At 43.7% G+C, this 24745-nt stretch overlaps 1 protein-coding gene across 4 annotated transcripts in view; it reads right to left on the minus strand.

Annotated features, from left to right (window-relative positions):
- The window catches only part of LRWD1 (leucine rich repeats and WD repeat domain containing 1), a 71975-nt gene that overhangs the window by 15985 nt on the left and 31245 nt on the right, over positions 1 to 24745 (minus strand). For 2 of the 4 annotated variants that reach the window (XM_084823367.1, XM_084823369.1), the window contains exons 2-9: positions 20546 to 20681; positions 18616 to 18850; positions 16373 to 16492; positions 13827 to 13979; positions 5828 to 6010; positions 4543 to 4884; positions 2115 to 2241; positions 798 to 907 (exon numbers count right to left, since the gene is read on the minus strand). In XM_084823367.1, coding sequence (XP_084679493.1) covers positions 798 to 907; positions 2115 to 2241; positions 4543 to 4884; positions 5828 to 6010; positions 13827 to 13979; positions 16373 to 16492; positions 18616 to 18850; positions 20546 to 20681 — 1406 coding nt within the window. Of the gene's footprint in view, positions 1 to 797; positions 908 to 2114; positions 2242 to 4542; positions 4885 to 5827; positions 6011 to 13826; positions 13980 to 16372; positions 16493 to 18615; positions 18851 to 20545; positions 20686 to 24745 lie in introns of all 4 variants that reach the window. The other 2 variants (XM_084823370.1, XM_084823368.1) reach the window with 1 other exon arrangement.

Here is a 24745-nt window from a genome sequence, read left to right on the forward strand (position 1 = left end):
TTAAAAAATGCATGGTTTGAAGTGGGCTTGGCATTAACTATGGTTTGGCACAATGTCTGAATGCACAAGCCATGGTTACAGCTGTGGCACCACCTCCAGACCACCCCGTGAAGGAATGCTGAGAAGACGGGAAACAAGAGCAGACAAGCAGCCCCAAACTATGGTTTGCTTGTGTGTTTGGAAGCTCAAACCGTGGTTTGAATTCTAAAACTATACAAACCATGAATTGAGTAAATGTTGTCTGCTGCAAGGCCTAAGAACTGGGCAGGATGCTAGGCATCTAAATAAATAAGTAAATAAAATAGATTGCACCACAGGAAAGATTACATTATAAACAATAGCAACAACAACAGATTGCTACACCTCCTCTTGTTTTTAAGATTGGCACAGCTGCCGTTACAGAATAAAATGCAAGCTAATACCTTCAGTTACAAATCTAACAGCATTGCGGCATTGTCAGCTTGCATTTCCCCCACCCCTACTCCAGCTTCAGAGATTAAAATGCATTGGCAGTTTCTGCTAAAAGAGGTACAACTTTAAATTTTCAAGAGGAACATTTGGGATGAGTTAGATAGCAGGATCCTGCCACTCCCCTCCCCTGAGTGAATCTTGTACATTTCATCCCAAAAGCACGATTTCTGGCTGCAGAATTCAACACAACGCCTGCTTTCAAGTCACCGGTGCATGTTAGGAGATATGCTTGCACAAATTGAGCCCTTGGCCAATTCTCCACCGACTAGAAAGCCAAGTGAGGTTCCCATTCAGCACTCAGAGGTGTGGCATTCTTGCTTCCTTACCTCCCCAGCCACTTTGTACTTTTTCAAGACGATGCCTGTCTCACAGTCAACCAAACAAACGGAGTCCCCTCCACATGTAGCAGCTGTCCTGGATGAGCTCACTACAGGGTCTGAAAGATTAAAACCACAGTGACTGCAACCCTCTTGATAGTATAAGTCTCACATTTTCATTTAACCAGACTTTCAGTCTCTGGAGATGTGAGGCAGCTATTGAAATATTACTGGCATGTATGTGTATCCCCCAGGACCGCTTACATATACAGTACTATATTTAACAAATAGGAAACTGAGGCTGATAGTAATTCTCCTCTATCTAGTGGACCACATAGTCCATCTTTACACACCAACTGTAAAAGGGTATGTGCTTAAAGGAAACATTATGCTCTTTAACCAAAGACTTTAAGTGTTCTACATAACAGAGACTCAAAGTGCATCAGTTTGTACTCCAATATGAAACACTATCTAAAATATACAGCAAGACCTCAGCAATTTTCACACGATGTTCTCCTGTTCCTTTAGCAACTCTGTCTATTTTGTCTTACCTCTATGTATGGAACCCCCTCCCTAAACATACTTATGGTGCCAACTTTCTCCCTTCCTTCAAATCCCTCCTCAGAACCCACCTTTTCTATATTGGCCTTTCCATTTTGGCTTTAATCCTCATTCTGAACTGTAACCAAGCTTTAATGTTGTGTGACCCCTTTTGCCAATCTCTATCTCCTTAAGCATATTTTTCTCCCCCACCCTCTCTCCAGCCAATTTCATACGGCATGTTCTTTGAACATGTCCTCAGGGGATTGGGGAAAGATTTTCCCATTCCTAAAGCAAGGCCTAGTGTTCACTGCTTCACTCTGACACAGTTCAAAACAGATGTCTTATGTTGTAAGCTGCCCTGAAAACTAGATGTTATAGCACAGCTAATAAATGCTGTAAATAAATAACAGATCTCACCATCTCAAGATGCCTTCAAGCGATGTATTCATAATGTGAAACTAGTGGGGCAACTTTACCACATCAAGAAGCACTTTGCAAACTGGGCCTTAAGAAACCACAAGGCGAGGTTCAACCAATATTTTGCAGTGTTCCCTCATTTCCCCTTCTTTCTTTTCTTTTCCCTTAAATTGTGAGTTTGCTGGGAATAGCAGCCTCTGTATATTTCAAGTAGTTGTTACTGCTCTAACCCGTGAGATAGGAAAAAGTTATCCTCTGGCATAAGTAAACAACAAAACATATTAGGCAAAGGGGGTTTCAGGGGGTTCAGTGTAAATCTGTGGGGCCACAGATGGGGCCTCTCCAGCATTTTTATTCTTTGCTCACCTTTTCGTGTTCCACAATCCAGCGGTGGCTCAAAGACACAGGCCCATAACTGGGTCTTGAAGTCATCCCTGTTGTTGCCTTTGCTATGACACTGTAGAAAATGGACAGGCTCCAAATTGATTGTCTCCTGAAAGAAAGCAGTTCATTTTAACCACAAAAGGTACAGCCTCAGTTATATAAGGGAGATAACATAAGTCTCCAGACAGAAACGGGAGTCCCACAGTTGGGCATACGGTCAAGCCCATTTTGTGATCAAGCTCTTTGGAGAAGTCATCGGAGAAGTCTCTCTCTCTCTCTCTCTCTCTCTCTCACACTCTCTCTCCCTCTCTCTCTCTCTCTCTCACACACACACACACACACACCCTAACCTGCTCACAGAGCTTGTGTATACCATTAAGGCAGCCAGGCTTCACCGTCCAGCCCAACCCCTCCCCCACCAGACCACACCACTTTCAGCCACACTCCCTCACATGTCCCTTTTCCACAGCAATCTGGCAATGAAGGAAGATATTGGTTTCTTCCTGCATTGCCCCATCCTCTGCATTCCTCCTCTGTGCACTGAGAAATGGGCTTCAGAGAGAAAATGCAGTGAGTGAGAGAGAAGGGGGCAGGAGGAGAGAATGGGAGATATAAAAAGTGAATGAGAGGAGGGAGAAAGAGCATGAGCGAGAGGAGGGGACACAGAAAAAGAGAGAATACTGCTTTGGCCGCTGCCATCCCTGGCATCCTGCCCCCCACCCCGAGGGTTATGCGGAAACAAATGCAGCCCCTAGGATAGAAAGCGTTCCCATACATGCCTGAAGGTCTGCCTCCTCCTGCACAAGCCTGCTCTACTATTGAGATCTTCCTCAGCAGCCTTTCTAGGCTGGTGGGATCCCCCCCGCCCCACCCACGAGAGAGCCTTTTCAGGGGTAGTGCTTCCACTTGGAACTCTCCATGCAGCTCACCTGGTGTTATATTTGATGACCTTCTGGAACCAGACAAATACCTTTTTATTTGGCCAGACCTTTTAGCTGTCTGTATGCTTTTTTTTTTTTTTTACCTGGCTGCTTCCTACTTTTTCAACTTGCATATTATTATGTATGATAGGCTTTAAGTGGCTCTTCCCTCATAATGTGGGATGAAAAACTTTTAAAACAAATACACTAATGAAATAGGTACACTGTTGCCTGATCTAAGCCCACTGGATAGGAAAGAGATCTAAATAATAAACTGGCAGAAGGTTAGGATTTTAGGAGTTGTAACCCAGATTTGCATTCCAGATCTTTCTGCCTTCCACTGCGTCTACAGGATGCCAAGTTCTTAGGAGTGGGCATCAGCTCTCCCACATCAATAACCTTGTGAGGGATAGAGGGGTCTGGATTTTGTCCCCCCCTCCCCCCATCCTTCAAACAAGACTGGCAATATCAGCACTGATCATGCCCATCATCTGTTGAGGGTGTTCAGGTGCACAGTCTGCTGAGATAGGATGTTGCAGACTATCGAAGGGAGGTAACTATAGAAGGGTATGAACTAAACAGTATGGCAGGCTTCCCCAACCTGGTGCCCTCCAGATGTATTGAACTGAAACTCACACAATTCCCAGCGAGCGTTACCAAAGACTGGCCAGAAATTATGGGAGTTGAAGTCCAACACACCTGGAAGGCACCAATAATTTCACCATGTTCTTATTTTAAGGAAACATATATTCTAAATTAATTTCTATGGGGATATACATGAGTTGAAAGCCTGGTTCCCATGAAGGTTGTAAATCGGCATCCAGGCTTTATCACTTCAGGCTGCAGGTGGGGCCTCATGCGATTGCATGCTCTGAAATTGTTGGATAGTTTAAAATGTGATGAGGGAGATGGGACTATAAATTAAAGAAGTTCTTACACACAGAAAGTTTATCAGGGTGAGGAACAATCTAGAACCCTTCTCCCTAATTTCTAGTTTGTTATGTGCAGATCATTTTTTGTATGGAGAAACATTCATGTGAGCTCCCACCTTCAATTTGAAATGGTACAGCCTATATGCAGTGAGAACAAACTGCCAGAGGATAAATATATTAAGGGAAAATCAGTATAAATAATCAGATACTAATTTTTATTTTTGGTCATCTATACATGTATTGAATGTCATATGTTAGGGTGTGTTTTTTTTAATGATTTCAAAGGTGTACTTGTTTTAACAATGGGGAAAATATATTATTTATCCCAAGTAAAGGCTTCTGTATAACTCAAAAAACATGTCATGATATTGATACACCTCAGTCAACAAATCAAATCTTCACCATTTTGATTTTTCTATATATTTTTGTTGGTATGGCCCTTCTTGTTTTCTGGCATTCATTGCTTTTTGCAAGCCTACAGGCTTTTTATTAAAAACTGAACTTTTAGAACATGACTCTCTTGCCCTAGTAAGAATCAGTGGAAAGCTATCCTGGTACCTCGCCTTCCAAGTCCTTGACAGGAGTGCTACAAGCATCTCTTGCATCCTCCTCTTCCTCCTTGTGTTCCTCTTTCTGCTGACTGGATCTTTTGTGGCTTTGTGCTTTTGGAATCCGCCCTCCATTCCGATGGGCCCCGTCAGGATCCTGAGTGGTCTGGGATTCCTTGGCCTGTGGGCGAGATGTTCTCGCCCCCTCAGGACTGCGCTCGTCCTGCAAGCGGCTAGGCTTCTTGGGGCTGGGAGATGCTTCCTCCTTGGAACTGCTCTGAGAACGAGATCTCTTGCTCGCTACTGCTTCTTTGGAACGAGCCCCTTTCCTCTTGCTGAGGGTTACTGTGCCCTATTAAAAGAAAACATCAGCGATTTCCAGCTATCTCATTCATTCTCCCAAAAAACCCAAGACGCATGTAATCATTGGAGTTAATGCCCAATTTACAAAATGGCTTGCCCAGCATAGTGTTTTGCTGAAACATCCAACTACGAAGTCCCACAATCTGATAAGCTTTCTGCTGGGGACTTTTCTAAATTCCAGGTTTCTCAAGCTTTGCCTTACCTACTGGGTTGGAAACAGCACTGAGGGGCATAATGACAAAAAGGTGGGACACACCATGCTCTTCCTCACACAACCGATTTCCCCACAATCAGGCACACAGGCAGCCATGCTGCTTAAAATGGCCTGCCCCTGTCTCACTGGAGCTTGCTTTCTAAATGAGGGAAAGAGACTATTGAAGGGGTGCATGGAAAAAGAGAAAGAAAGGGCATGCCATTTGCATTGGGTACAAATGAACATGTGGATAGGGTGAAAGGCTGATCTCTGTAGCTGAATCTCCTATCTCCATCTGTCTATCCGCTAGCCAAAGCAGGGGAGGAAGAGGAGGACACATTTTGACCGCACAGTGCTGAAAATCTTACTAGGCTCGTCACAGCCTAGCTTTAGTACTTCAGGTTTATGAGTGTGCTGTCAGACTATTAGTTCATCTAACCCAGTGTTGTCTACTCTGAATGGCAGCAGCAGTCCAAAATCTCTGCCACAGGTCCTTTTTATCCCTGCTTCCTGAGGACTCTTTTAGCTGGAGACGTCAGGAACCGAGTCAGAGTCCTTCAAAATGCAAATTGTGTGTGTGAGTAATGAGCTATGGCCTTTTATTTCCCCAAGTAGCTTGAGAGAGGTTCATGAGTTCCGGAGATGAGAGTTTGAACAATGGTCAACTAAAACATACTGGGGGAAGTATATTAATTTGAATGAGATAATTTATCAGAGGATGCCTGTGCAGAGTTCTGACCTTAGCAGTGACCTTTTTTTCTGTCTCTGCAGTATTTTCCATAATTTCCACTTCTTTGTCTTCATCGTCTTCTTCTTCCTCCTCTTCCTCCTCCTCCTCTTCCATTGTTTCTCCCATTTCAGAAGCAGGCTTATCTTCCTGATTTATCAGTGAAGTCAAAAATTCCTCTGCAATCATTTTCACCTAATAGGAGAAGATAATGGAGACTGGTCAAATTTTAATAAGATAGATGCAGGAAAGAAACAATTTTCAGTGGGAGAGTTCGCACGTCACACTAACCCACATCGTGAATAAGCTACATGGTGTCTACACTGGTGGGTCTATATTGAATGATGTACTTGGATTGGCCTTCTGAAATTCCATTTCGATCTCCCACATATACATTCATTTCTGATTGCGTTGAGTCATTGTTAGCCGAAGGCTGTGTTAACAGAGTCAAAAGATATTTTTTATAATGGATTGTTCGTGAATTATGTTCCCTGAAGAAAAGTTCCAGGAATTATCATACTTGGAAGTACTCAGAACTGGATAGCTTTCTGTTACTCATCTTCTGAGATATTCCATTATATGGGAAGATAGAGATGTTTTCAGAAATTGCTTTAAGCGTTGCAGTGAGTGCTTCCTTCCAAGAGGTTTACCCATTCTTTCATTATATTTCTTATTAGGGGATACAAGGAGAGACCAGTGAAGAACTTTCACGGAGGGGAAAGAAGAGGGGCTGGATGAAAAGTAAAATCTTTCTTCCTTTTGTCCTCTTTCCTATCTTCTCCCCACCCACCCCACACTTTCTGGCCCCATCTCCTGCCATTCCACTTCATAGTTTAAACTATCTCCTATGGGGGATGGCAACTGAGCTCTAATGATACACAATAATCCCCTCCCCCAACATTTATTTATTTATTGCATTTATATCCCGCCTTTTTTCCTCTTACAAGGAACCCAAGGCGGCTTACACCGTCCTCCTCCTCTCCATTTTATCCTCACAACAACAACCCTGTGAGATAGGTTGGGCTGAGAGTCTGTGACTGGCCCAAAGTCACCCAGTGAGCTTCCATGGCCGTGTGGGTACTAGAACCCCGATCTCCCAGCTCCCAGACCAACACTCTCACCACTACACCACACTGGCACCACATTTAGCCTCCAGTTGAAGAGAAACAAGTGGCCAGGCATTTAGAGATCTTCCCTTCAGTGGCCAGCTGTAGGTTCAGACCTGTGCACTGTTTTCAGCTGAAAATGTTTGCTGGCAGCATGCATGTGCAGGCCTTAGATCCCACTGGTCTTACTACACCATGGCCAGTTCACACAGTCACCGCAGCCCACCATGACTTATTTATGCCACAATGGGTTGCAGTGTATGCTGGCGGCCACTTTTAATATTCAGCCCCCCATAAGGGGTTGCTATGGTTTGCTGTGTTGACTAAATAATCCTACAACAGATCATGGGATGGGGGGGCGTTATTTCCCCCTCCAACAACTCCTGCTGTCCAAGTTTGGATGACACAGCAAACCATGGCAATCCCCCACGGGGGTGTGTGTGTGTGTGAATATTCAAAATGGCTGCCAGCGCGCACCGCAACCCATCATGCCTTAAATAAGCTATGGTGGGCTGCAGCAGTTGTGCAAACCCAATGGGTTCTCAGCTTTAAAAAGTTCACCACATAGGGATACATTCTTTGTTTGCACACCATGTCAAGAATAGTTAGGATCTTTCCTTCTTATATCCCTCTGGCATATTTTCAGACCGATAAAATATCTTTGAATTCAGGGTATGGAGCAAGAAGGGTTAAAATGCCCCCCTTAAAACTTTGGAGAAAGCTTCTCTGGGAAGTTAATTCTTAAGTTTCAAAGTCTTTAAGGACAATTTTGATGCAAATCAAAACTGCAAAGAGCTTTTTAGGAAGACATCCAGTGAACTAGGGAGAAGTAAACATCATACAGAGTGGAGACACTCAACATAGAAAAATAATAGAGTATCAAGAGTCTTAGAACTACTTTATTGATAGTATTTTGAACCCGCAGCTGCTGAGTGCACAACCAGCCACACATTATACCTGTGAGATTATGAAGAAAGCTGTGTCATACACAAGCACAGGCAAAGGAACTGGTAGAAACTTACTTCACATATGCAGAAGAGGCAGATACAATAGTTAACCAAGAACATACAAATTATTGTTGAAACAAATTAAACAAACAGATGTTATCTCAGTAATGATATCACTAAATTCCTTCCAGCTCTGAGCTTCACAGCCTCAAACTCTCTTCACTCATTCCTCAACCTCACTGAATCTATCTTCTTCAACTGACTCTAACTGAATCCCCTTCAGCTCCTCTCAAGAAATTTCAAGTTGCCTAGAATATATTTATTATCAATTGCTTTGGCCATAACAACAATAGAAAAGAAACTCTGAGGAACAAATGAGGCTGCAAAAAGACCATCATGCATGCCCTGCATTACTGCAACATGCTCTGAATCAGTCTTCCCCAGACTGGCACCCTCCAGATGTTGTAGACTTCAATGCCCCTCGGCCCCAGACAGTGTGGCCAATGGTCAGAAATCCTGGGAGCTGCACCAGGTTGGGGGAAGGCTGCTCTAGATGGATCTAACTTTGAAGGGAAAGAAATGGAATCCTCACTTGTTTTTTCACAAGTTCAGCTAAAACGTTTCTATTTCAGAAGCCATTTGATGGCCTTGAATGAACACAATTTAGGGCGCAATCCCATGGGCATAAGCGTCCACTTCCAAACTTGGAGGCAACCGCCTATCCAATGCAGGGCAGGAGAAGAACAGAGGGGATTGTTCCCGCCGTGCTTCTCCTGCCCTGCATTTGTGGCTAGACAGCTGATTTCGGCTGCCTAGCTGTGGGATGGTGGAGCAGGGGAAGTGGCGACCGGACGACATGTTGGATGTGTTGTACTGGATTTCCGCCTTCCCCGCCCCGGGACACCCCCAGCCACGCCCCATTTCAGCCGCTCCGTGCTCCTCTTCCGAGCAGGGAGTGGGGAGCTGTTCCGTGCTGCCTGTGAGACAGCGCAGAAGGGCAGGGGAAGGTTGGTTCTCTGGGAACCGACCTCAAAGCATGGGCTCTGAGGATGGTACCTGGAAAACCACATATCCTATGGCTGTCTAGCTGCCATAGGATTGCTCCCTTAATTATTTTATAATGCTTTACCATTTCTGCTGGACTGATTTTACCTTTTGATATGGTTTATTCTGATTTTATTATTATTTATATGGTGATGATAATAATACATATTGGCATTACAATTTATTTTATTTATTTATTGCATTTATATTCTGCCATTTTTCCTCTTGCAAGGAACCCAAAGCGGCTTACATTATCCTCCTTCTCTCCATTTTATCCTCACAACAACAACCGTGTGAGGTAGGCTGCGCTGAGAGTCTGCGACTGGCCCAAAGTCACCCAATGAGTTTCCATGGCCAAGTGGGGACTAGAACCCAGATCTCCTGACTCCCGGTCCAACACTCCCACCTCTAACAAAATACAAAAGGATAACCTAATTCAATTTTGCAAGAAATATACTTAAAATATTTTTAGCTACCATATCAACATTATCGGTATGAAACAACCAATAGCAACTTTTCTTTTGAAAAATTGTTATTTGCCGTAACCAAAACAGCGTCAGTAATTCTAGATTCCCTGTCACCCACTACAGTGGTCTACTACTAAATAATGGAACAGACTACACCACAATGGAAGCACCACAAAACAAACAAAGAAAAAAACCCAGAAGTCAAACAAGGGCAGGAGATCATTTTTCTCTTTTCCTATTAATATGAAAAAAGAGAGTAATTTTAGGAATAGGTCAGATAGTAATTTTAGTAGTTTTATCTGGAACACCTGTCAGAAATTTTTCAGGATAAAGAAACAGGAAGTTATAAAAGGAAGTCCTCCCTCCTTCATCACAATTATAAAGCCAAGGTTCACAATTTTAAGATAACATCCTCCCAAGCTATGGAAGGGGTGGGCTCTAGCCTCTTTCAAAACCTCTTCTGAATGTACTTCGGACACTAGATTGATTTGAAACCTTCAAGAAATTAGTGGTTACAATAGATTTGTTACCTAAGAAACACTAAAAATGAAATAAAGGCACAAAGTGGGCTACTTTCCCAAAGTGGAATACCTGGTGGAATACCCGGTCCTCCTGGAAGCTCAAGAAGGGCAAGATTGGGAGAAGTCACATCCCTGTAGCTTTTTCATAGTATCATCTCCCAAGGTGCAGGATGGTGTGTGTGTGTGCATCTATCTGTCCTCTTTCAAGGAGCAAATACACACGGAACCAGATCCTCTGAAAACGGAAGTGGGCAGGGGTGTAGTGGTGGCAGGTTGCGCCAGGGCTTTGCTCCCAGTAGTGTAGTGGTGGCAAGTCATGCTGGGACTTTGCTCCTGCACTTTTATTGAAGCCAGCCCCCAGCCAGGTTGCAGTCTGTTAGGGGAGGACAAGAGAGTAGAGGGAGTGCAGGTGGCTGCCTCTCGTTTACCACGCAGAGCCAGAGCTGGCCAGGAAAAGGGGGCAGGAGAGGGAGCCTGAGGGAGCTCTTCAGCCTCCTCTCAGTGCCACCTATTCTCCTCCTCAGCTCTCGGCTTCTCCGCCTGTCCCTGCTCCGTACCTGCATGCCCAGAGCTGCCCCCGTCATCCTGCAGCACCGGCCACCCATTCAGGGCTGCTGCTGCTGCTGGCCATGGCAGCAGCAGGAGCGTTGGGGGTGCTGCTGCTACTGTTTACTTGTGGGGCAGGGCAGGTGGCTGGAGAAATTTTATGGAAAAGTTTCTTTCACATTTTGATGAACATGAAAAAGATGAGAGGCAGATGGGTGGTGCAAATGAGAAGCAAGATGATGTCTTGTTCAGCTATTGAATTATTAATATTCATTGTAAGAGTTGGTTTTGCCAGTTTTTAGGATTTATCACAAAATCCTATGCAAGTTTACTCATAAGTCAGTCCCACTAGGTTCAGTTGCCAATTGGACTTTCTCCCAGGTAAGTGCGCATAGGACTACAGCCTTAGCTGCCTTCCCAAGATCACCGTAAATTTAATTCAAAATAAACACACATTGGATTGCAGTGTTAATTCTTGAACATTAATTTCTACAGTACGCGGAATTGCCAAATGCAACCTGTTCTGTCAGCTACAATTTTTGGTACAAGGTTGGCATGTGCCTGGGCAAACAAACCCTGGTGGAGGGAAGGGAAACAGACAAAAATCAGTTAGGGGGAGGGGAGAAAGAAGAGGTCTGTGTGTGTGTGTGTGTGTGTGTGTGTGGATATAATGAAGGAGCTTAGGGAAGGCTAATGGGTAATGTTGGGGTGCTAACGGAGTGTGCAAGGGAGCTGTTTAAATGAGAAGGGATCTGTCCATGAGGGCTGAGTTGATACTTCCATAGAGTATCATACTCTGAAAACCTAAAATGTTCGTGTTTGAGTGAGTGAGCGGGTAAAAAAGGTTTTAACACCCCTGCATTTTTTCTCAGACGTCCAACTGAAATACCCCTGCCTTACTCTTAGCTGCACTGGTTTTGGAATCCAGCTGAAGGTTGTATATCTTACAATATTGTACAATCTTAGAAGGGTGTGTGGCTGTGACTGTCATGAAGGGACCCTACACTTCTGAATTTGCCACTACACTACCGGGAGTGGGCAAAAATGTTTGGGGATAAACACACACACAAAGCAGCAGATTTAGAGATCTAGCGTATATGAAATGGGTACAAATGTGTTTTAAATGTATATCCATGTATCTTACAACTAAAACATTCAGCTTCACACCAGATAAACGGTTTTTAAGAGACCTAATTTTTCTGTGTTCAAATTCAAAATACACATGACATCTTTATTCCCTTCTCTGCTAGATCCACCTGGATTTAAGAGATCCTCAAATCAACACACATCCATTGGAAGCCTCTTACCTAATTGGTCTTGCAAATTTGATATCCTAACATTGCAAGATCCATCTGAAGGAATTTTAACCTATTTCCAAGTGAAGCAGAATTGAAAGAGAATGCTCTCTAAGTTTATAATCTTACCACTCTTCTTTCTTGCATTCCAAAAGTGATGGAACAGATAGGAAATGCTTCTTTTTCAGTGCTGCAGGCTTAGACTCCAGGCTGCTTTAACTGCGCAGATATGCAGGTTTTTCTGAGCCTTTCCTCTGGTTCCACTGTCTACTTTGCAATCTCTCCAATGACCAAACTCTACCTGGGGAACCTTGATCCCTTCTGCCTCCAGCTACCCTCTTTTTCAGTTGTAGGAGTGAATTTGCATGCAAGAAAAAGGGGCCACATGGCTTTCTTTTCTGATGCTAATTTTAAAAGCCTAGAGACAAACATAACCCTAAACCAGCCCCATTGGTTGCCAGCTAAATATTCTGAGGCCTGGTGTGCTGACTTCCTCTTTGTAACTCAATGACCACATGGCTGAGTTTCAAGTAGGGATGGGGGAGAATTTCTCCCCGAAACTTCGGGGGGCCGAGTGCCAACGCATTCGGCCCCCCGAAATCGGCAGTGAAAGTCTCCGCCCCCCCCCCCCCCCCGGGATGGGACTTACCTTTGATGAATGTCCCTCCCGGCAGCGAGTCCTGGCGGTGGTTCAGCGGGTCTTTGTCAGGGGCGGGGGCAGCAGCTGGTCTTTCAACCGGCTGCCGCCGCCGCCATTACCAGGCAAGTAAAAAAAAAACAAAAAACCCGTGATAGGCTACATAACGATTAATGTAGCCTATCACGGCTAGATCTCCAAAGTCAGCCGTGATAGGCTACGTTAATCGTCACGTAGCCTATCACGGGTGACTTTGAAAAAAAAAAACACGTACGCAAATGGCGGCCCCCATAGGGAGCCGCCATTTGCATTCCTTATTTGGTCCCTGTAGTCTACGTAAAGATTTACGTAGACTACGGCGAAAATAAGGGCAACGCTATTAACGCTGGGTGTTTTGTTTTTTTGTTTTTTTTCACGGCCGGGTAGACAGGGCGCTTCTACTCAGCCTGAATTTCGCCGGCGAGGGATGGGGCGCCTCCCCCCCGGCCTGAATTTCGGCCGGGCAAGGCGGGGCGCCTCCCCCCCCTCGCATGAACTTCGGGGGGAGAAGCGAAGCGCCTCCCCCCACCGCGAAGCAAGCTTCGAGGACAGGTAAGGGACTTTCGTCCATCCCTAGTTTCAAGTGTATGTTCACTGATATAATCACTGGCTACCAAAGCCTAAACAAGACAGGCAGTATATCTTTCCTGGATGAAGTTTTGAATAGACACATTATCAAGTTGCACAGAACTCTTCATCAGGCAGAATGCCTGTCTAACATAGACTGAAACTTTCTGTACTGTGTCATGCTGTGGGCATGATATAAAGATTAAATTGTACCAACTACGGAGAATGCAACACTTTTTACTTCTCAAATCCTAAATATATTTACTGTCCCCATTTGTTTTAACAGAACAACAGCCAAAGTTCCAAAGTCAGCCTATTGGTATCAATGAGTTTCGGCATGCCAAACTCTGCATAGGGTTGGGCTGCCAATGTACGTATCACTGCAACTGAAATCTATATGCAATATCAAGACTGCAGTGGTAAATGCACTTGGAAAAACATTCTCCTGCCTTTTTAGCAGTCTAACAGATCAGCCACTTAAACTTTTAAATCAAGTGTTTTACAAGACAGCCCTATTGTCATTCTCAGGGAACATTAACATCAACCAACAGAACACAAAAAGAGGTCAGCAGACGTATCCTTCCTATACTAAATGGGAAAATGTAGAGAAAAGGGGGGGATTTCAGGGTCAATGAGCTGTTGGGTTTTTTTCTGTTTCTTTTCTGTTGTCCATTTATCTGCATAGCTGGATAAAAGATGTATTATTGTATCCATAGCTAGATAAAGATGTATTATTGTAAACAACCTTGAATGGAAAAAACCTCTAAACTCAATTAATCAAGATTCTATGCTACTTATCAGATGCTGCATAAAACTCAAACAATAAATGGAACTGAATTTACCCGCCATCGGGTGAAGTCGCTGAGAGAGCTGGGCCCATACGCAACATGGGTTTGTGCAGACCTTATGAACTTTTTCCTGATTGATTTCAACTGCTCAGGAGATAGTGTTTTAGGTAACTGGTTCCGGAAGTTTTTCCCCCAGTGAGCAGAGACCTTGACAAAGAAAGAAGCATAAATGAACTCTGAAAAAAATACATGGGATAATCTCCTGTTCTAACTTTGCAATATATGAACTTGCCCACGTGTTGGAGATTTTTAGCTGAGAGCCTGCTTGAACTGCCCCCACCAATTGAGATGGGCACCTTCTAGAGACGGGGTCTTTTTTACAGTTGCACTCAGGCTATGGAAAACAATACCGTGGCATAGCCTCCCTTGCTATCTTTTTGGCACCAACTGAAAATGTTATTATTTGGTCACGTTTTTGGCAGTGGTTCCACCCCCAGACATTTTTTATTGTATTTTGAGAAATTATTAACTTTTCAACAATAAAATTTAAAAAATAAACAATATACACAAAATAGAAGTATCACGAGCTGGTATAATCATTGGCAATGTTGTTGTTGTTTTTACACATAATTACATTTGCTGTTTTATTGCAACTTTTTCTCATCTTATTTACATTTTAAATCATTGCATTTTTAAGTATTTATGTATTGGCGGAAAAGCTGGATATAATTTTTTAAAATAAATACATGTATATGTTGTCAAGCATGGTGGATATAAAAGGGGAAGAAAAGAGATCAAGCCTTTGGCCACTAATGAAAGCAGGCTAGATGACAGAGGAACCAGGGCGGACGGCGTTGGTATAAGCACTGATCAGGGTCCCTATGGGAATTTGGCTCTGGGCAAACAGTACTGTTCAAAAGACCACTTTACCAGGCTAAAACTTCTAGAAAGGTCAGCTGGTGGAGACTATTTGCCTCTCAGATCCTTCTGCCTTTGGGTCTGAACAAGCTGATCTATGACCCGCAGAGGTTCCCCCCAGGCCCCACCACCTTTTCGCTAGGAATCCCCACTGTAGTCTCCAGACAGTGATCTCCTTCATGCACCGGCAATAGTGGGGATTCCCCTTCATGCACCGTTCCAATCAAGATAATGGTGTTCGAAGCCCCACCCCATCCACAGCACTCATTTTAGCTTTCCCCATGCACAGAGAGGCATGGAGCTCCATGCCTATCTATGCACAGAGAAATCTCTGCACGTTTCTCCAAGCTCTGGCCAATCATGTGCCTGCTTCACACGCTGTCCCAATAAGGATGGAGAGCAAAGGGAGTAACCGCGGGATTCTCCTTCAAGCGCTGTATGCTGTCTCAATCAAGATGAAAAGCGGCATGGGAAGCAGGCACATAACTCAGCAGAGCTTGGAAGAGCAGCTCCACCAACCGTCAGCCAAGTCCCTTTCTTGGTGCAAAGAGTCTCTGCATGGAGAAAGCTAAAATGGGTGTCGAGCAGAGGGTGGGGCTTGATGACATCAGGGGCAGTGGGTGAGGATTTGGGGGGCACACCCTTACATCATCCAGCCCACCAGATTGGTCCTGAGGGCAATCTAGCAATCCAGGATCTGCTGTTGAGCAAGGAGGGAAATGGATGCATGGGACTTAAGGGCAAACAAGCAAACAGGGGGACCAAAAATTGTAATGATAACACCAGGCCAAGATGCAGTAGAGGGCACTCATAACTGGGACTCAACAGTAACTGAACTTTCAGGTCTTTATCAAGCACATCCAAAGTTTTCTTCACAAACATGGGGGCAGATACTTAGGTTGCAATCCTATGCCACTGAACTGAATGGGACTTAGTACTGAGTTGACATGTATAGGATTGCACTGTTAATTGTTTAAACAGGAAAGCAAGGGAAAGCTGAGATGGGGGTTGCCAAAAGCAGTTGTTCTTGTATGGTTTTTCAGTTAGTCCAGCCTAGCTACAGGCATAGAACATGCTTAAATGAAATTGAGGGTGTGTGCATCTACCTCATTACAAAGCTCCAGAGCAATGCTGGCCAGGGACAAGATGAATGCCAAAGTTGCAGCTTTACTCTGCACCATTTATAATTTATCTATATCCTCCTTCACCAACCTAGTGCCCTCCAGATGTTTTGGACTACAAACCTCATCAGCCCCAGGCAGTATGACCAATGGTCAAGGAATAATGAGAGTTAATAGTCCAAAACAGCTGGGGAGCACCAGGTTAGAGAAGGCTGATTTATAGCTTAGCCTTCTGTAGCACCTCCTTTTCAGCCAAAATGGCTCCAGAACAGCTTACAGACAAAAAGAAAAGTAGACATCAACTTAATTTGATTCAGTCCCTCCCATACTTTACGAAGCACCTCAAAACATATCTGTTTTCTCAGGCTTTCTCTCCTTTGCTAAGATTTTAATTTAGTGACTCTCTACCTCCATTGTTTTTCCTTAACCCCTTCCTCTTCCCTCTTCCTCATATATCTGTTTATTTGAGATCATGAGCCTACGGACAAGATTTTGTCATTGTTTTATACTGAACAGTTTTCTTTTAGGTTCTTAAGAAATCATCATCATCATATGTCTTACCCTACTGGTCAGCTCTCGACTATTGATAACTCTCACGTGATTGGCCAGCTTGGTGATGTCCTTGCCATTCAGTTGCCGGAGATTTCGGAGAAGAAACATGACTTTATAGTCATCACTGGGCTGGAGAAGGAAAAAGAAAAGGAGGTAGTCTTGAAAGACATCCTTTAAGCCATATATGAAATCTTCCTGTGACACAAACCCCCATATTCTGATGTAGACCAACAGTGCCATCTGGCGTGTCCCAATTTGGACTTCTGCTTAGGATCACTCTCTCAGAACTTCTGCACATGCTCTGAAACCTAAGATTCTATTTAATCTATCTAAGGGCACAATCCTATGTATGTTTAGACAGAAAGAAGCCCTACAACTCCTGTGGCTGGCTAGGGAATGCTGGGAATTTAGGACTTTTTTCTGTCTAAACATGCATAGGATTGCTCCCTAAATTAGACTGACTTTTTGATTTCATTTGCAAGTCTCTCTGTGTGTGATTTTGTTGCCTTTCTTTCCTTCCTGCCATCCCCCACTTTTCCCCTCAGTTTTTGTAGTATACTTACAGTTAGCTTCCTTCATTTAAAAAAAGGTATTTCTCTGGTTTGTTTCGCTAAAATCTTCTCCATATGACATGACTGCACAGTTGGCTGAGGAGGGCAGCCTGGTCCCAGCTCTGCATTGCTTTATTTACTCAGGCTATCTATCCAGATGAACCCATGTTCAGTGTTCTAATTACAGGGGGTGTCGCTCACCACCTTACCTTTTGTGACAATCTCATAGGAACATAGGAAGTTGCCTTATACAGAGTCAGACCATCGCTTCATCTAGCCCAATATTGTCAACACATTTCATGGCCTCCCTAGCTCCCTCACCCCTCGCCCCCATAATTTGAGCAGTAAGCCAGTGTCACATAATTTGAGCACTAAGCCAGTGTCGTGTTCCTAGTCCTCTCCCTTCACAATCAACAGGAAACTAGGCTTCAGGCTAACACTACTTTATTAGTTAACAACTAGCTACTTTACAAATGCAGATTCTAGGAAACTCTCAGACTGCAATGAAACAGCTAATCCACATATCTAAAAAGGTGTCCCCAACCAGTCGTGTCCGACTCTAGGGTGCGGTGCTCATCCCCGTTTCTAAGCCGAAGAGCCAGCGCTGTCCGAAGACGCTTCCGTGGTCATGTGGCCGGCATGACTGAACACCGAGGTGCGCGGAACGCTGTTACCTTTCCCGCCGAAGCGGTACCTATTTATCTACTTGCAATTTCTTGCTTTCGAACTGCTAGGTTGGCAGGAGCTGGGACTGAAGACAGGAGCTCACTCCGTCACGCAGCACTCGGGTTTCGAACTGCTGTCCTGCCGACCTTCCGGTCTGCAGTTCAGCGTCTTAACCACTAAGCCACTGCGGCCCCATAATCCACATATCTACGAATATCAATAAAGGAGACAGAAGTGGAAGTTAGAGAAGTTGCCAGCAGTCTGGGCATGAACTTCACGGCCAGACATGCTCCGCAGGGATGCCCCTCCCTTAGGGTGGCTCCCTCCTACGTTGGCTTCCACGGGTGGCCAACCTGGTGGAGCATCTGAGCCCTGCCCTAACTTTTCCCACTTCGCTCTGCAATGGACCGTAGCATCCCTCAAGTCACACCCCTCGCTCTCCTCCTCCTCCAAACTCTGAGTTCCATGGTGGAGGAATGGGGGAGCCATTCAGGCTGGGCCATCTGTGTGTCAACGTCTTGGAAAGAAAGTCTCACCATATCTGGGCTCACTAGGGAGGGTGCCTCCCTCTGTTCTAGCTGTTCCCATTCTGATTCTGAATCTGAGCTGCCAGACATCCCCACACGCTCAGATTCATTCCTGACAGCCAGATACTACAGGAAACATTTAGCCTGTTCCATATGACTTAGATCAGCCTTCCCCAACCTAGTGTCCTCCAGATGTTTCAGACTACAACTCCCAGAATTCCTAGCCATTGCCCATGCTGGCTGTAGCTGATGCAAGTTGATGTCCAAAACATCCGGAGGGCACCAGTTTGGTGAAGGCTGAATGAGATGATAAACTTTCACAGCACGGTCTTGTGTTTTTTTAATATTTTGTACAACATCTAGCTATTATAGGTCCTTCATAAATAACAGATAGTCTCATTATTACTACTATTAAACTTCTTCAGATGTTAGCGTGACAAATGATTTGTCTATCAAGTGTGGAAACATGCAAGCCCTAGAAACCCTGTCAGCTGCCAAATATACTCACTGTCAGGTATACATTATTCACATAAGTCAGCTCCTCCAGCTGTGGGAACTGCTGCAGGGTTGTCACATCTTCCAGGTGGTTGTTGTTGCAGTTTAGGACACGGAGGTTTGGCAGACTCAGGTTATCAGGAAGTCGCTCTAGCAGATTGTCAGAAAGGTCAAGTTCTTGGAGGTGGCGGAGATGAGAAAATAATTGGGGTTCCAAGTCTTCTGTCGTTATTTGCAATCTGGACAAGCTGGGGGGAAAACGTTTCTACTACTGATTCTCATGCCACCAACATTTTGCAGCACTTCATGATAAGAAATCCTGGAAACATCGAGCTCATTGGGATGGAAAACCTCTAATGTCCCACAGAGGTTAGTTTGTTAATTAGAAGTTAATTCGTAACAAGGCTCAGCAAGGTACAGCCCTCCCCCTTGGTTTTCAATACCAAGTTACAGCCCAGAAGATCTAAAAGAAGTATTAATGTAACTATTTAAAGTTCACTTTTAACTGAATGCTTACCTTTATTTTGTAACTTGGAGATTTTACTCTCGCGGATATTGTGCAGTTATTCTGGTTAACTGTAGTCTATATTTCATTTACAACTTAACCTTGCAAACTGCCTTGAAGAGAGTTCCCCCTTTTCTTTCTGACACCTTTTTAAAGTTTTCAAAACTCTACTCAAGGGTGGGGGACCTCAGGCCCATGGGTCAAATCCAGCCCTCCTAGAGTCCCAATCCAGCCCTCCATAGTTCCCCAGATGACCACACCCCCTTCCCCTGACCCCACCCCCTTTCCCTCACCTACCGATGTTTTGGTGGTTTCCCATCTTTTGTGCAGGTTTTTCTGCATTCTGAAAGGTTGAAATGCCTCTTTGAAGGCTTTGTTACTGGCAGTAAGAACTTTAAACTAAAATATGCTGGTATATTTTGTATTTCGGGCCCCACCTCTTTGCCTTCTGCCTCATCCACCATGTGACCCCTGCCATGTGACCCCTGAGAGCTTTTCCAAAGTTGAATTTGGTACTTGGGCTCAAAGAGGTTCCCCACCCTTTCTCTACATGCTAAATCTGTATTACAGTAGTGCTACACCCTGGACAGTTAAGGCCAGATATCATTTACAAATGTATCAAGATCTCATTAAATAATCAAACTACAGTCACGCTAAATAGTAGTAGTGCTAATCAAACTACAGTAGTGCTAAATCTGTATTACAGTAGTGCTACACCCTGGACAGTTAAGGCCAGATGTCGTTTGTGAATTTATCAGGATCTCATGAAATAAACTACAACCTAAACAGGATAAAGTAGACAGCTGAAAATGTGACAGTCTGTTTGTAAGTATGATAGGTAAAAAGAACCTCTCGTGTTCAAAGGGAAAATGCCACTGACTACCATTTGCAGGTGGGGTGGGCAACAGCAGGGGAGGGTAATTGCCTTCATGCCCTACTAGTGGGTTTCCTGCTGTCATCCAGTTGGGTTACTGTGGGACCCTTGGTCTGATAAAGCAGGGCTCTTGTTACGTGAGGCTCTTTTACAGAGCATAGCACCAGTCTCAAATTGAAACTATAGGGTATTTTTTAAAAACTATAAAAAGTTTCCTGAATTATACTGACACCCTTGAAAAGTATACATCTTAACCCTTAAAACCCAACAGAAAAAGGGCTGTGAAGAAACTCATATTCCAGTCTCATGGGGTAAATACTTTTTGTCTGGTAGCATGCATTATGCAGAACTGCTTGCTCCGTTTTGCATTTCTGTGATTTACTTTAATTTTCCCAACCTCATGCCCTAACTGTGCACTTAAGGATTTTCTTTGCTACTAAATTTACATGAAAGTTTAGCAATATTGTGATCGGTTAAACAAACTGAACTACTAAGAGCTAACTTATCTTTTATTTAAAATCAAGGGAGACCTCTGCGGTTTTAAATAGGTATGACTACACTTACTTCAGAGTTTTGATTTTTCGCAACCTTGTAGATTTGGGCACGGCTCTTTCCAACAGAAGCTCGGTAGTTATTTTGGACATTTTTAATTTCTTCTGGTTTTCGGTAAAACCAATGTTGTCTGATGTCTTTCTGGAACCTTCCTAGTGGAAAAAAAATTGAGATTAAGAGGATTGCCTAAATGCTGTCCCAATGAAAGATTCCGTTTGTAAATATTTGATATTGCCAAAATACACAGTCACCATGTTACAAAACTGATCAACCCTCTGGTCTTTATCTTCTTCTGAAAACGCAGATTACAGTAGTAGGTTAGTGAAAAATAACAGTTGTAATTTGTCTGAGAATAAGCTATGTTGCCAGATAGAACACAGAGCCCTTAGCAGTTTCAGTCAAGGGCTGAGATTTTAGACAGCCACATTCCAACTATCAGATAATCTATGGCCATGAAAATACATCAGGTAAAGGACAGTTTTATATTGTGGATGTAGTATATTTACACGTTGGAGACATCATCAACTCCACAGAAGCTAACAAACGGATCCTCGTGTACATAACATGTAGCTAGTTCACCTTACAGCTGCTTTGTGTCCAGAATAAAAATGATATACCTTGAATTGTATCAAACAAGAAAATTAACTATGGTCGGAGTTTTTTTTTATTCATGTTTTACTGAATGATTTTTTTTTAAGTATAACACACGAACAGTCCCCATTTGCCCCTTCCTTCTCTTCTCGTTCCCTAACCCTAAAACATTACACTTCCTTTGCATTGCCACCACTCCCTCCCACAGTTCCTATAAATATGAGAAAAGAGAAAACACACACACACAACAAAAATAACCAAAACCCACTACCAAAAATAAATACTGATTTGTATCAAGAGGACATTACAGTAGAGTTAGTAGCTGCTGCTGTAATAGTTATCCGCTCAACCTAGGATTTATGCTCTCTACTGCAGATTCATATTTAACAACTTTCCTCCTAAACTTGGATTGAACATGAGAAAGAGCTCATTATCAAATCTACTCTGTGGCAGTGATGGAGGCGAAGAAGCAACTTTTCTTTGCCAGTACTGTGTCCTTTCAAAGTAGACCAAGCAGAGCTTTTCCGAGTGGTTTGTGATCTTTTAAAACCAGGTCCTGATGGTGAAATGGCATAACTCCCATTGGCACAGTGTGACACAGGCATCTGGTTAGCCAGAATGCTGGACTAGATGGACCCTTGGTCTGATCCAGCATGGCTCTTCTTATGGTTGCCATACATTAAAAACAAAATTGCTTGTACCCGTTACGACTTAAATTCCACAGTTGGTACAGGTCCATCCATGGGAGAGCCCAGAGCACTGTCTGGTCCTATAGTGTTGGATGAATTTCATTTTGTGGGGCCAAAGGTGCTTAGTAAGGTTTAGCTGGCCATGTGTTTCCTCAACCCTTGTCCCTCATTGGATGCTTACATCTGTAAAAGAAGAGACAGCTGGCTGGTTCCAAGAGGTAGCAGTCCCAGCCTCCTTAAACTACTCATTGTGGTTGTGTCACCACTTCTGAACAAACTGTTGCTGGGCCCAGAAATTCTTTATAACTATAGGCTAGTGGCAAATGTTCCCTTCTTGAGGAAGATGTTTGAGCCCATAGTAGCTGACCAGGTCCAGGTTCTCTTGGATAAGACTGGCTTTCTGAGTCCATTTCAATCAGGGTTCAGGCCTAGTTATAGCACTGGATCAGCCTTTGTCGCCCTGTGGGATGATTTCTGTTGGGAGAGAGACAGAAGGACTGCAACTTTATTGATTCTCCTTGATCTATAGGCTGCTTTCAATACCATTGATCATGATATCCTTCTGGAGCGGCTGTCAGAGTTAGATGTAGGTGGGACTGCTTTGTGGTGGCTCTGCTCTTATCCAGAAGTGGTGCTATGGGATTTCTGCTTGACTTTGTGGCATCTTTGCTTTGTGGTCCCTCAAGGTTCCATCTTATTCCCCATGCAACATCTACATGAAAGTGTTGAGTGAGGTCATTCAAGGATTTGGAGTGTGTTGTCATCAATATGCAGATGACAGACAGCTGTTTCTCCTTTTCAGTGCCAGGTGGAGCTGTGGGGTGCTAAATCGGTGACTGGATGAGAGATAGCAAACTGAAGCTTAATCTAGGCAAGATGGAGCCATGGCTAATGATTGATTCCTCAGAGAGAATAAGGGGGATTCAACCTGTGCTGGAGGAGGCTGCACTCCCCCTGAAAGATCATGTGCACAGCTTGGGATGCTACTAGATTCATCATTGTAATTAGTAGTTCAAATGGCCTCTTTGGCACAGAGCACTTTCATCAGCTTCAGTTGGTATCTCAGCTATGACCTATCTGTAGGTGGATAATGTAGCTGCTGTGATCCATGTCCTAGTTAACTCCCATTTGGATTCCTGTAATGTGTTGTATGTGGGGCTGCCTTTGAAGATGGTCCAGAAGCTTCAGCTAATGCAAAATATGGCTGAGAGTTCTAACCAGGATCAGGTGCTATGTCCTGTCCTCTTTCACCTGCACTGGCTCTTGATTCATTTTCAGGACCAATTCAAAGTGCAGATGTTGACCTATAGAGCTCTACACATTTGGGATCTCGGTATCTGGCAGAATGCCTCCACTCATATGTACCTCCCTATGAGACAGAAGCCCTTCTTCAAGTTCCCCCTCATTCTGAGGCTCAGAAGATGGCAACAACAGGGCTTTTTCAGTGGTGGCCCATCAGCTCCTGAATATTCTCCCAAGAGAAGTCTGCCTGGCATCCACATCACTATATTTTCAGTGCCAGGCTAATACTTTTCTTTCTCCCAGGCTCTTTAAGTATATCAATATTTTAAACTGTTTATAATATATTATTTTAATTTAAATAGTGCTTTTAACTCTTGTATGTGATGGTGGGTTTAGTTTTGCATCCTTATTATATTTTATGCTGTGCCGGTATGTCTGTTGGTTTTTGTTGTTATTTTTATTGTGATTTTATTCTATTAATTATGTTTTGAAATGTATATTGTACCTAGAGAAATCTATTTCATTTTGCATTTAATAAAATACATACATACATACATACATTCATACATACAACAAGTCCCCTGAAAACAGTCTAGATTCTATTATGGAGCTAAGAGCATGTGAACTATATATTTGCTAGTTTTTTTACAATGTTGTATCAATTTATTGTTCAAGGTTGCATTTATTCTCTTTAACACAAATCTATTAAATCTATTTCCACAGTTCAGAGGAGAGTATGGATCCTTATGTAGCCAAAACATTACCACTCACTCACTTAGAGAGGTATCAGCAGGCTTGGGGAAACCTCAAGTTTTGCAGAAATACAAAATAACTTCAGGGGAGGAAACCAAAGGGGGGAACCCCCAGAAGAGCCAAATGAGGATTGAGTATGCTCAGTGTCCTGGAATGCTGATTGGGGGGGGGGGGGCAGAAAACTGGATGAAAGGGGAAATGGAATACAGCAACTGGGAGGGCAAGCAGCATGCAGGGGAATCCCCTGGTATTATTTCCAATCTCCGATTGGAGATGACAGTGTGGATGTGGATGGCCAGGAACTCAATCAGCATTGTGCAAAGTGGGAACGATGTGCTGTGTGCAAAGCCAGCATCTCTCAAAGAAGCTGTCCACCACTATTGATCTTCTCACTGACTAACTCTGGGAAGTTTCCAGGAAATTTTAATATTCTCAGAACAGTGTTTAAAAACCACTGGAATAGTCAATAACTGATTTATATGGCTGTTCTAGGTGGGGGGCAGAACTGCACCCTGGTAGGCCCTCCGCAGGCTGGATGACATTAGTGGGCATGGATGCCATCACCCCGCCCCTGCCTATTTTGCCTTTCTCTGTGGCGAGAGTGGCATCAAATTCTGTGCCCTTTGAAAGGATTTTTCTTGGGCTCTGCAACTTTCACTTAGCAGAGAAGCTAGTACTTGAGGATTGGGGGTAATGCTTTAATGTGTAACAGGGAAAGTAGTGGAGCAGGATCTACTGTATTGGAAGCTATTTAGATCTACATGTATGTTGATGAAATGTGTTGTATTAATCTTTCAGCTGTGTGAGTCCTTATAAGGGAACTTATAAGGTTATAACAGGACAAGAGTTGTGGTTTGGGATTCCTCTTCCGTTAGAGAAAAGGAGAAGTAGAGAGCCATTGACCACACAAAAGAAGAACTAAGGCTCCCTTTGGCAT

Source organism: Heloderma suspectum, chromosome 16 (assembly GCF_057233095.1).
Source record: "Heloderma suspectum isolate Gila_16-S chromosome 16, 16-S_ref, whole genome shotgun sequence".
In the NCBI taxonomy this organism is placed as follows: Eukaryota; Metazoa; Chordata; class Lepidosauria; order Squamata; family Helodermatidae; genus Heloderma; species Heloderma suspectum.